This window comes from Stegodyphus dumicola, chromosome 6 (genome assembly GCF_044657685.1).
Source record: "Stegodyphus dumicola isolate Sdum_Otavi_A_Nest chromosome 6, ASM4465768v1".
NCBI classification, from domain to species: Eukaryota; Metazoa; Arthropoda; class Arachnida; order Araneae; family Eresidae; genus Stegodyphus; species Stegodyphus dumicola.
In genome coordinates, this window is record NC_140773.1 from 156,374,190 (window position 1) to 156,387,304 (window position 13,115).

The 13,115-nt window shown below is 35.1% G+C and overlaps 1 protein-coding gene across 1 annotated transcript; it reads right to left on the reverse strand.

The window, feature by feature from the left end:
- Window positions 1-228: 228 nt before the first annotated feature.
- LOC118200106 (uncharacterized) lies at window positions 229-6,145 on the reverse strand. Its single transcript, XM_085819089.1, has 2 exons — window positions 5,899-6,145; window positions 229-5,769 (listed from the first exon to the last, which is right to left on the reverse strand). The coding sequence occupies exon 2, from the start codon at window positions 5,345-5,347 to the stop codon at window positions 2,876-2,878; it is 2,472 nt and encodes an 823-aa protein (XP_085675215.1). The 5' UTR covers window positions 5,348-5,769; window positions 5,899-6,145; the 3' UTR covers window positions 229-2,875.
- Between the last annotated feature and the right edge of the window lie 6,970 nt (window positions 6,146-13,115).

A 13,115-nucleotide genomic window follows, 5' to 3' on the forward strand; every position in this document is an offset into this window, starting at 1 on the left:
CGCACTTGTGTGTAACACAAACAATTTGATCAATAAAAAGGATTTTTTTTCTTTCAAATGCAATTTTTTTTTTGTCTCTGAAAAAAAAATATCAGATATATAGATAAATAATACATTTTTACACTTATTTATGAGCTGCCTTTTTCTATTCCACTGTTTTGTTTTCCGGTAAAAGCATCTGCCTTGAAGAAATTAATAAAATGTAAATTCCTCCAAGAAGATACTAAAACCGGACCTCTTGGATAAGGTCCATTTTTTTATTTTTTTTCTAAAGGATTACAGAAGCTTAATACAAAATAATCATTCTTGTATGCATGATACAATGAAAAAATCAAATGAAACAAAAAACATATTACTGTTGTAAAATATATAAAGGTATCAAAAATTAAAATGAACATTTAAAAAATCAAAACGATTTTTCGATGTAAATCCAATATGGGAACTAACCCATTATTTTCATTATACCATGTGAGATGTTATATTGATAATACAATAAGTAATCAAATGAAACAAAAAGTACATTTCACATTATTACAAACATAAATGGAATCATTAAATATCAACAAAAATTTCTTTCCCCCCCTCTTTTTCGTCGAAACATACATGGAGGGGGTGTTTATAAAATAAAAATGATAAATCAGAATATTGCCTTAATGTGTCAGTATTTTTATTCATATTCGACAGTTAAAAGAAAAGTTTTCTACATAACCTCCATAACAATTATTATAACAGTCATCATGGTTAATTCGCGAGACATTCGTGTATCAAGTTTACAAAAGAAATGCAACATAAATTCCTGTCGCAAATGAAATACAGAGAACTTTGCTTACATATCTCACACCAATTATCTTCATTTCGCATATAAGTATCAGAAATTAAAATGAACATTTAAAGAAATCAAAACGATTTTTCGTTGTAAATTTATATAGAAACTAACCCATTATCTTCATTACACCATGTAAGATGTTATATTGATAATACAATAAGTAATCAAATAAAACAAAAAGTACATTTCACATTGTTACAAACATAAATGGAATCATTACATATCAACAAAAATTTCAGGGTGTTTATAAAATAAAAATGATTAATCAGAATATTGCCATAATGTATCAGTATTTTTGTTCATATTCGACAGTTAAAAGAAAAGTTTTCTACATAACCTCCATAGCAATTATTATAACAGTGATCATGGTTAATTCGGGGACATTCGTGTATCAAGTTTCCAAAAGAAATGCAACATGAATTCTCGTCGCAAATGAAATACAGAGGACTTTGCTTACATATCTCACACCAGTTATCTTCATTTCGCATATAAGAAAGGGTATCCCTTTCATTATAACATAAGAAATGATTGAATTTTCTGAAAATTTTACATTTCGTTCTGGTAGTGTCTGTTTGACATCGTAACCACAATTCTAAACATTTGTTGCAGCTTTTCAAATAAATATTAGACTCATTATTTTGAACAATTACATGTTTTACAAATGTGATATGTGCAATCTTTAGGTGTAAAAGAAATATAACATCATCATCAAAGAAAAACCAGGCAATAAATTGTTTAGAAAACCACTTATTAAATCGAATTCTTTCATAGAGAGTTAAACTTTCATCCCAAAATACATCTCTGTTCTCTAAGGAGAAACTACTTTCAAAATCAATCCAGAATCGACCTTTCTCTATTATATCTCTTAAAATCATACGAGGAATATTCAGTTCTACATTATACAGTTCAGCTATACATAATATCGAAGATAAAATAGTTTGAATACACATATCTTGCAAAGAAATTGGTTGAAATAAAGCCATATCTTCTGGGTATTCTATGGGAGGGAAACACATTTTTGTTTTTTGTCGATCATTAGCATAAAAAAATATAAGTTGCAAAAATACAATGTCACACTCTACAATAAAATGTTACAAAAAAGTTCCATCATTTTTTTTTAATTCATGTCTTCTTCACGCGTGTTATAGTGACCATAAGACAATGATTGAATTCCATCATCTAACAAATATTTTTTGTCATAATATCCCGAGAGGCTAGCTTTATTTTGAAAAATCGTTTGCAGTTCGTGCTTTTTTGAAATGATTGAATATTGAGAATTCCTAATCAGGGAAGCATTTTCGAAAACGTTTTTATACGTTTCAAATCCAATGTTTTTGAGCGCGCTCCTTTTGATTCCTTTCGCGGTCTTTTTAACAGTATCACCGAAACGAAATGCGTACATTTTGCATTTCAAACCCACAAATTCCGATATGGGGGTGAGTGTCTCACTTTTTAGAAATCCCAGTTTTCCACGGTTCTCTTCATTAAACATTATATGATTGGGTTCGAAATTACTGCAATCCAAAATATTTAAAAAATTCGTTTTTAAATCACTATATACATCTTCAGTTGTTATATAGAGATACAAAGAATCTGTATCTGTGTATAACAACTCGCATTTTTCTTTGTAAAAGTGCTTAAAATGGGAATAGAATAATTTATACATGTGCAACTTCGCTAATTCTAAAACGCTGAAGCCTATATAAATCGGTTTATCTAGACACAAATTTGGATTTTTCATTTTGAAAACTGAAAAATTTTCATTAATTATTTCAAAATATTCCAGCAGAGGACTGTTTAATTTTTTTTGGCATTGTTCCTCACTAAAAACGCCCTGTACGCGAATACGTTTCCTAACATTTTGACAGGTTTTTCCATAGAAAGCGTTATTCATCTTTTTAAAGAAAGATTTTTCAAATTCGCTAGACGCATTTTGTCTTTTCATATTATTGAAAGCAATGTATTCTTTAAGCCACGCTCGTTGTTTGAAAGCTAAAATTCTATGAATTTTCTTAATTATTAAACCCTGTTCTACGTAAAACTTTAGATTTAAATAATGAGCGATGTAATTTTTTTTTTCAAAAAAATTGGGTAATAATTTTTTGCATGGAAGTCTAACTGAAATTTTTTGCTCAGGGTTTTGGCATAAGGCGATAGCATGTCAAAAGTGAGTTCAAAATGTTTCGGTGCTAGCGGTAAATCATTGTGTTGGTCATGCAGATGGGAGGGATATAACAGATCGGATTCGATAATATACCCCACATCACCGTCTTCAACACAAGACAAAATATCAAACGCCTCCACCTCATTTTCCTTTAACCAGTAAAAACCTCCCAATGGCAGGTGCTGGCTCATTACACACCCGTATAGATTATTTGCGTCTAAGGCTAAGATATAGGTGTGTGGTAAATCGGGTTTATAACTCTCGGGGATATAAGGATTATTTGCAAGAGCATAACGTCTACCCAGAAAACAAATACCTCCTCGCATTTGGTTTTCAAACCAAATGTATTGATTCACATCTCCTAGAAGCTCTAATTCAATTTTAGACGCTTTCAGTCCGGCATTCCACGTTAATTCGGCAGCCGTTATAAAATGTACAGGATCCAACTGGTAATATTTTAGAGCGGTGCGTCTGAAGGATAAAAATACTTCGGCTAGCAAAATAACATCTGTATTTTGATATAACTCTAAGTAATCGGCAAAAGTGTTACATCCAAACGAATGAAACACGTGTGTGGCATGTACATAATCTTCGTCGGAAACTGCTTCTCCTTGTAATACATTATTAAACGCGCTCTGCGGTGGAAGCGAAATTTCATCCAACACCGATGTTGACGCAAAATATGAGTAAGGAAATACGCCTTTCCGCAATAACAATTCTCGTTGGGGATTTTTCTCAAAAAATGCATTAAACAATTTAAATTCATGTTGTGACGTTTTCAAATTCGACACCAAAGTGTCCAAAGACGCATCTAAAAATTGAAACGAATCAATAAATTTCATTTCATCTAGTGTAAACATGGTGAATTTTTCCAAATTCACCGGAATAATGTTAACTTTATTTGCATACATTTTCGGCATGTGTTTTAGTAACAGGTGACTATCATAATTCCTGAAATTATGAATTACCACCGGAATGTAGTTTGACACTTTAAAATTCAAATTACAGGAGCGATGTGCAAGACCTCTCACATGCCCATCACTCCAGTGGCAGTGATCTCTGACCCGAACATCGCCTTCTAAGAAAGGATTCAAACATATATGACATATATTTGAATCGTAACTTTTTTCCGACGTCTCCTGCATCGGTAAACACTCTTTCATCTTTTGCAAAATTTTAGATTTGATTTCGCTCAACGTTGTGAAAAAATGTTCCATTACATTCTCTCCGCAAAAATATTCATGAAAAATAATCTCGTCTTCCACGTCAGTAACTATTAGGGTATAACTAATAGGAATATGCTGTTCAATTGGGGTAGTATGACTCTGTTGCGGAGAAGGAAACGCAGTTTGAATCTTGCGCGTGAGGCATTCAAAATCGGTAAAGACACAAAAAGGATGATAATGCATTTTCATTAAATTTGTAAATTTAAGAAGTGTGTTTTTAGGAATGCTAACTTTCTGCGGTTTGTTTTCATTGCAAAGAGTTTTGTGATACTCTAACGTTTCCCTTCTCTGAAACCCACTTAAACAAGTTTTACAAAAAAAATTTACTCGTTTTTCGTTTGCGTGTAATAGACGATTAAAATTTCGAATACAAAAGAAATGTTTTTGAAAATATAGCAAATCTACTGTTTTTGTCGCATTTCGCTTTTCACTTAATTGCAAAGGTAATATATCATTTTCCTCATATCCATACACGTTTATGGATACATCGTTCAGGTTTTCAAACATTTTTACATCGCCTAACGCCAAGGGAAATTTGAGGGATCCTAATTTAAAACGTGATATATCCTTTTTATACAAGTAAGCCTTCTGAGGATTTCTAGTGGATTTCGGAAAAACACTTGCGGCAACAGAATATAAAAAACAATTGTCGTCACCACATTTGATATTTAACAACGCTTTTCTATTTTTTAATCCCGTCGGTAAAGCGATGTTTTTACAACCACCGCGATTTTCCCGATAGTTTCCAACGTGTAAGTCAAGGTACTCTAACTTTTTTATTTTCCACCCGCTTCCATTACGGACAAAATTATCTATCAAATTTAAAATCTTTTTAAAGCATCTGTCAATGCTTTCGTAGATTTGGTTAGAGGATAAAATCCTTTCGCAATGAGAACAAAAATAAAAACACTGATTAATTTCTTTTTCATCTTTCCCCAGTTTCTCAAAACATATTTTCAAACATATTAAAATCCTGAGTCTTAAACTCGATCTAGTATTTAAAATGTTGTATATGGCAGGGCGTGCCGTTCTGAATATCTCATACGGATCTTTCTGAGAAGCATCGAATGTTGTTCTTAAAGTGCGCAAATAGCCTCGGTGGGCTTGCGCTAACTGAATAAAATTCATCATTTGAAAAAAATAATAAATAAATAATGGAACTTTTTTGTTTACAATATTATATAAAATTCATATTAATTTACTAACTTCCACTACCGCTTTCCAGCAAAATCAGCATTTTGATATCTTTTTTTTTTAATTTTACATACAGTGACTCTTAATCACCCCCAAAGCTTCGATTATACGATCAATACAATTCATATTTATATTACATCTTTTGGGGGTGGCGGAGGTTTCGGGATACACCCTTACAAATGAAACATAATTGACATTTTTGAAGTCACAAGTTTCTATTGAAACATTTTTTCCAATATATATTTTAATTCTTTTGAGTTTTTTGCGGGAGGTTTCGCCTTCCTCGGGAGCAAGGTTTAAAATAAGATCTTCCGACGGCTGCACATCCCCCAACGTGTCAACACATCTACGTTTGCGTTCTAAAATAAACTAATTTTAATTATAATTTTATGCTTAACATTTATCGCAGAAAGTATTTAACAATAAAAGAACAATAACACACACAAAAAAAAAAAAAAAAAAAAAAAAAAACCTTACGTTTCACTCACCATTACGAGCTTCCATTGTAATCCTTATGGAGGATGATAGCACCAACCTCACCGCTTCGAAATGTAATGATCAAGTGAAAGTTTCACAAGTCTCGCCTTGTGCGCTTACAGGATGTTTACGCTTTCAAAACACGTATTTCATCAAATACTACTTTCACCTCCCCCTCAAAATCTTAACCTTGATCTAACCTTTCTCAAGGAAAAGCGACCATCTCGTTCCTAATTTAGCAATGCAGAATATTATCCCAGCCCACTCAACTGAAACCAACCTTTTCAAATGCGCATATTACATTCGACTCGTGAATTTTAATTTAATCATTTCCCTTTTTTTTTTTTTTTACAAGCCTCTCATCCTTCATTTAACGCGCTATTTTAGAAAAACATAGTATATGACAAACAGTCTCGCCTACATTACCGCCTACTACTACATCCAAGTACTTTTGAAGGTCGACTGCACTTCCGGGGTGCAGGGATACTCAAATACTAACTACTTGTATCAGTTCTACGGAGGAAAAGAATGGTATCCGGAAAATCCTCAGACCAAAGAACAAATCTATGCTTTAGACGAGCACCATCGACCCTATTTTGCCAAAGACGAGCATCAAAAGCCTTACTATGCTCGAAAACTCGATGTCAATCAATTCCCTATCGAATATGCCCCTCTCGATTCCAACGGTCAACGGATCTATATTCCCTTAGAGAACAATAAATTCCAATACCCGTTTAATCTCGTCACAAAACGACCGCTGTTTGAACTCTCTCCGGATCAGGACGAAATGTATTTCCGAAACAATACGCTAGGCGAATATTATCCCGTCAACGAATTCAACGATGAAATTTACGCTCGAGATCGTTTGCACAATGAAATGCCGGCTAGGAACATCGATGGAACCCCTTATTACGCTAAGAGAGCGAGTGGGGACGAATACTATCCCAAGCAACTCAACGGTCTCGAAACGTATATTCGAATTGGAAATAGGGACGAACCGGCCTTAGATGCTTTAGGAGGAGGCATTTATGCGAAAGATGAAAACTTGGACGAATATTATCCGAGAATTTACCACGACGACAATGACGAATAAAGCAAAACGATTACCAAAGGATCTTCGATAGCAAAAGATGAGTATTATGCAGTCGACAATCTTGGAAATCAACGATATAGAAAGGATCGAAGGGAATTTGAAACATATATTACCACTGACGATCCCAGTCTACTGTATGCCCTAGACAAATATAAAGTTCCCCATTATGCTAAAAAACCCGTATATATCGGTGGAGAAAAAAAAATTTGAGGAGTATTATGGAAAAATCAATAACTTGCCCGTCTTTCTAAAGTACCAGGGTCGAGAAATTTATGCCAAAGAGCATTCCGGGGCCGAGATGTATCCCAAAGATTTGTTTGGGAACGACATGATTGCTCGAGATGCCGACGGGCGGTATTATTATGCTAAAGATGAGACAGGAAATGAAAAATATCCCTTGTTCGCCGACGATACGGAACACAAGCCCGAATACATGTCTTACGCCCTCGATAAAAACGGTATTCCGTTCTATCCTATCAATTCTCAGGGTAAACCCATCTATCCTAAAAATGCTACAGGCGATGAATTTTATCAAATCCTTCACCCTTTCACTCAGCAAGTCATCTTTGGAAGAGATACCGATCAGAACCAAGTGTATGCGCGGAAAGCGGATGGAGGCGAAATTTACCCGGATAGCGGTCAATTCGCCATGACGAGGTTGAAAGAATTCTTTTATGCTCATGATAAGAACGGGGTCATTATTTACCCGGTCGATCAACACGGCAACGAACGATATTTAGTGACGGACAAAGGATCGTACGATCAATTGATGAAAGATCCGGCCGTGAAACGATACGCCAAAGATGCAGAGAATAATGAAATCTATCCGGAAATTATTCATGCCGATAAGCGCATTACCCAAAAACCTTTAGGAAACCGGTACGCTCAAAATAAATTGGGTGAATATTACTACCCGGTCGATCGATATAATAACGAGTACATTGTCCAGTTCAAGAAAGTGAATGAGGAACAAATCTTTGCGAGTGGATACCCCATCACGTGTGATCAAATCATCATTGTTCCCAATTTAAATGACAAGCCCTGGACGCCTGCGTTTATACGAGACCCTAGAATTGAACCCGAAAATTTGATAGGCTACTTGTACCGATCGCATTCGAAACCGATGGATTATTTGACCAATTTGAGATCTAAACGCGCTTCTCGACACGGATTCCAACCCTATAAAGTTATATATAATAACTCGGAGGGTAAAGTGGTCGAGAAAGTGGAAAGCGGTCTTCCAGGACAGGAAGATCCAGTGGAAGAGGAAGAGAAAAAGAAGAAAAGAAAGAAGAAAATATATGCCAACCCGATACAGTCTGACGAAAATAATCATCAATCCACCACCAACTGGACTAAAATCATTCTTTCTATGATAGGTATCTTAGCCATACTTGCGTTCCTAATCTGCATTAATATACTGTTTAAAAACTAAAGTCGTGAGAGAAAGAAAAATATCTGAAACAATCCATTCTTAAAAAGATTGGGATGTCTTGTCAATCCAGTCGGTTGGAAAAAATTTTTCAGAGCTGAAAAAAAAAAAAAAAAAAAAAAAAAAAAAAAAACTGTTTGTTAATTTTTATCATGTCTTCTAGACATGATAAAAATTAACTATCTACTCTTTTTGTCTAGGAATGATGTCTCACCCTTTCGAAAATTAGACCATGACTCACCCTTTCTAAAAATAAAATTCCAAGAAATAAATGAGTCATGGTGTATTTTTAGAAACATGGTGAGACATCATTGAAAACAAAAGGGGATAGTTAATTTTTATCATGTCTAGAAGACATGATAAAAATTAACAAAAAGTTTTTTTTTTTTTTTTTAATAGCTCTGAGAAATTTTTTCTAGCCGACTGGATTCACAAGTCATCACCATTTTTTTAGGAATGAACTCTTTCTTATCTATTTAAGCATTTCGAGTTTCGCTTCAAATGTGTACGTGCTGTTGAAGAGGGACCCACCTAGATCCTAGTTGACTCATTCATGGGGAAGGAAAAAAAAAGTATTCTATAACGTGTTGGATAATGTTGGAGGTAAGTCTCTTTCTTTTTCATTTTTTTTCTAAAGATTTATGAATGACAAACGGAAAGGTTTCTTTCTTGTACTCTTGAAGGCGATGAAAATAAAACAAAGCTTCTTGGAATGCACAATATTTGGTCCGACCCATATGTTTCGGACAAAACGATGAATATTCATAGTTCATTGGTATGGGCGCGGTATGAAACGCCTCCTTGTTCTTGGAGACGAAATTGAAATAAATAGGACGGGCCAGTATCTGGTACAAAACATTAATTTTCCAATAATGAGGGCAGTAAATGTTTTTATATCCTGCCGTTAGAGCTACGAGAAACGGTTTTAATTGATCGTACGGCAAATGACCCTCATTCCATGAAAAGCCATGCGTTATATCCGCTAACGGTAAATGAACACTCGATACACTTTGTTTGGCGGAATAGGATAATTCAGACCACGGTATGGGTGGTTCCACGTAGATAATGCCTTGGGAACGATCATGGGTGATATAAGCCACTTCTTTAATAATATAGTCGGAAAAGTCATCATTATAAGAAAGATTGATTTCTTTGGCGAGAGGATCACCATTCAATTCGAAACCTTCGAAATTGAGAACGATATAGGATTCCATGTTTTATTTTTATCGGTCATCTTGTTTCAGGAGAACATTGAATCTAAAATCCTCTACGGTTATCACATGAAAATCTCTCAATTTGCCTTTTAGATAGGTGGCTCCAACTAAGTGGATGGATTGAGTTCCATATTTTTTCTTTAATTGTTGGAAACAAATCCGCTCTGATACTTGTACTGCAATAGGTCCTAGACGTATCCTATCCTTGCGAGTGAACAGAGTTATATATTCTATACCCACTCGATGTTGACGAAACTTTTGTAGAAATTGTATTAAGGACCAAGATTGAAGACCCAAGGTCGATTTTAAATCTCTTTCCAAATTAAACGTGGCAGTATGGGAAATAAGAACAATATATCGAAAGGAGGGACCTATTTGTCGATTGAACCGTTCGGTGATTCGCCATGGAAGAAAGGTTGAATGATTCATTTTTTTTTTCAATTTAATTTAATTTTTTTTCTTCTTCTTCTTCGGTTCGAAGGATTAAACAAGCATGGCAGAGTATTACGATATTTCTGTTTTGAAAACTATTCAATTACCGATTGATCGACTTATCCGATTCGTGATTGGGCAAAATCCTCAACTTGAAAACTATCAAGCGACGTACCGGTTTCTGAATTTATTTTTTGAGATTACGCCTCGACTCGTTCGAGATTTTCAATCACAGGCCGTTGCTCATATCCGTCACGTGTTAGATAATATGTCGCAATATGGACACCTATATCTTTTAATCGATCAGCAGCCCCTGTTTAATGCCCTGGAATGGAATGATGAAGAATTTATTTTATCGAATGAAGAAGTCTTAGACCCTATTCGCAAAATGGCCAGTCAGTTTTTTCCTAAAGATTCTGTTCATTACCATATCACTTGCATCTATCTCTTATATTTTTACGCACTACTCGCGAATACGAAATATACTTGGATCACAATGGATTATTTAATGCACGGCAATAAATATCATCAATATTTATTAGCTAAACATGCTCACGAAGAAAAGTAAAAATAAAATCATTAGACGAGAAATTTATTTTTGAAAAGATAAAGCAATATAATGGAATTTTATCCGAATCGATATGGTAGCGAATATTACAAATATCGAAAAAAAGATCCAGTCTTTGTGAAAAGTGAATATGGTCATGAAAGGTATGCCATTCACTCCCAAAAGGGGGAAATCTATCCCGACAAAGGTGATCCTTTCGCTAAAACCCGAGACGGCCTTCCATATTATGCCAAAGATCGGAAAGGAAATGAAAAATATCCTCTACAACGTAAAAAATCCCTCGTTATTCAAATTCAAAACGAATTCGTTCTGGCCAAATACGCGGACGGAAAAGAACGATACCCGGTGGATTTTAGAGGGAACGAATATTATTTAGTGAAAAATGAAGAACCTTACGTCCTGAAAGATGCCCAAGGTGAAATCTACTTTGCTAAAACATGTAGTGGAAAAGTCCTCATTCCCTGGAATTATTTTGAACAGTACAAGTATCTTCTCTCAGAACATTATAAACGCACATGCGATGCTGCAGGAAACTGCGTTTATCAATCCACGGTACCCGTTGAAGAAATTCTTAAAAAGTTGTTTCCATGCCTCTGTTTGTGCTTAGCTGAAATACCTACAATGGCTTTTATTCTAGCAGCTACGTTAATGTCAATACCAGGACTGTAAGAACAACGTTCTTATATATAGTCAGTGAGAAGAGAAAGAATGACTCGAAGCTGGCTGAGAAAAAATTCTATTAAAAAAAAAAAACCAAAAAAAAAAAAACCTCTTTTTCTTCCGAAATTGATGTCTTCAATTTTCGAAAAATTGAAGACATCAATTTTCAGACTAAAAGGGGGGGGGGTATTTTTTTTTTTTTTTTTTTTTTTTTTTTTTTTAAATCTTTAGAATTTTTTCTCAGCTGTTAGAAATTTTTCCAATCCGACTCGATCGACCGGACATCACCCTTTTTTAAGAATGGACTCTCACTTATATATTTCAGCATTGCGAGTTTCACTTTACATGATTCTGTGTTTTTGAAGAAGAAACATCTTGAAATCTGGCTTTCTTCAGTCAACTTTTGTTTTTTCCAAGTCATTACACAATGAAATGTTGGGAACCTACCTCATGCATATGTAAAAAGGTTAGTAATTCTTGTCTTTTTTCAGATTTTTGATGATAACATTATCGTAATAAATAACTTGTCTTTTATGCTGAGGCAGATCAATGGGTTCATCGTCCACTTTTAAATGTTTCGTGGTTGAGTGTTCTCCCTCTTCGTCGTCATGCTTTCGTTTGAGAGACGAATTCAATTCGGCATTTTCAAACTGAAGGGGTTCTACTATATCCAAAGACGAGGAAATATTATTTTCGGCTGAAAAGGAACTGAAATCCATTTCGGTCCGTTTCAAATGTCCAAATTCATCATTGAAACGCATAATGAGTTCCGTTTCGTGGATGGAGGTGTCGCGCATCGTTTTCAAAAATTGTCGAATGGCCGATTTCAGTTCATTAAAGGTCGTAACAGAACCGGGAATGATTTGTACATCGGCATACTGTTTGAAATGTGTAAAAATATCGGTCGAAGATAGAAATTCTTTTTTGAATTCTACTAATATTTCAGGTTCGGAACGGTAACGGATCATGCCGTCCTCCATGTTAATATTGTGGGCCAGATGCAGATAAATCATTAAAAAGAAACCTTTATAGGAATCTTCGACGATAGAATCTTTGGTTTCGAGTAAATATTGATCCTGCATCACTTGTTCTGAGGTGAGGGATGGAGCATTTTTCGTAAACACGGCGTCAAAAGGAATTGCTACCACGCGATCATTAAACGCCTCTGTGGCCGTACACACTGGGAACGTATTGGTAGAAGCCATGAGTTTGGCACTGGGAATCGCTCCTACATTTTGCTCGAACAAATTCCGAAAACTGGTGGTCGAATTACCCGTGATTTCTTTCACGAGGTTTTCGTTTAATTTCCCCGACATTTCTTCAACAGTCACTACCCGACAACAAAATAACGAAGAGGCCAGTTCGGGTTGGGCTGATAGTCCTTGACCAATCGTCGTTTGTAAATTGACGGCTCGAATACCATGACTATAGCCTCCAAAGACCTTCGAGATCATTTGAAAGAATTTACTTTTTCCATTGCGCGTGTTGCCTTTCAAAATAAAAAATTTGCGACCGTAATTGGTCGCAATGAGAAGACTGGCCAGGATATCTAAAAGGTACATGAACAGATCGTATTCGAAACACGTATATTTACACATGTGCACATAAAAATGAAGCATGCTTTGAATGAGCAGGTTGGTTTCTAGTTTGTCATGAAACTCGCGCACTTTTTCCCGCAGCGTATCCAGTAAATCGTCCGTGAGGTCGAGAAAACAGCTTTTCAGGTATTGTCGAAAAAATTTCCGGTCGGTTAATAAACGATAGATGGCTATCAAATCCGGATCGTGACGAAATTGTATCAACTCGTGTCGACTAAAATTGATGCCCAG

What these genes read in the sequence shown, in the direction of transcription:
- LOC118200106 (XM_085819089.1), bottom strand. Translation starts at nt 5,347, where the DNA reads ATGATGAATTTTATTCAGTTAGCGCAAGCCCACCGAGGCTATTTGCGC.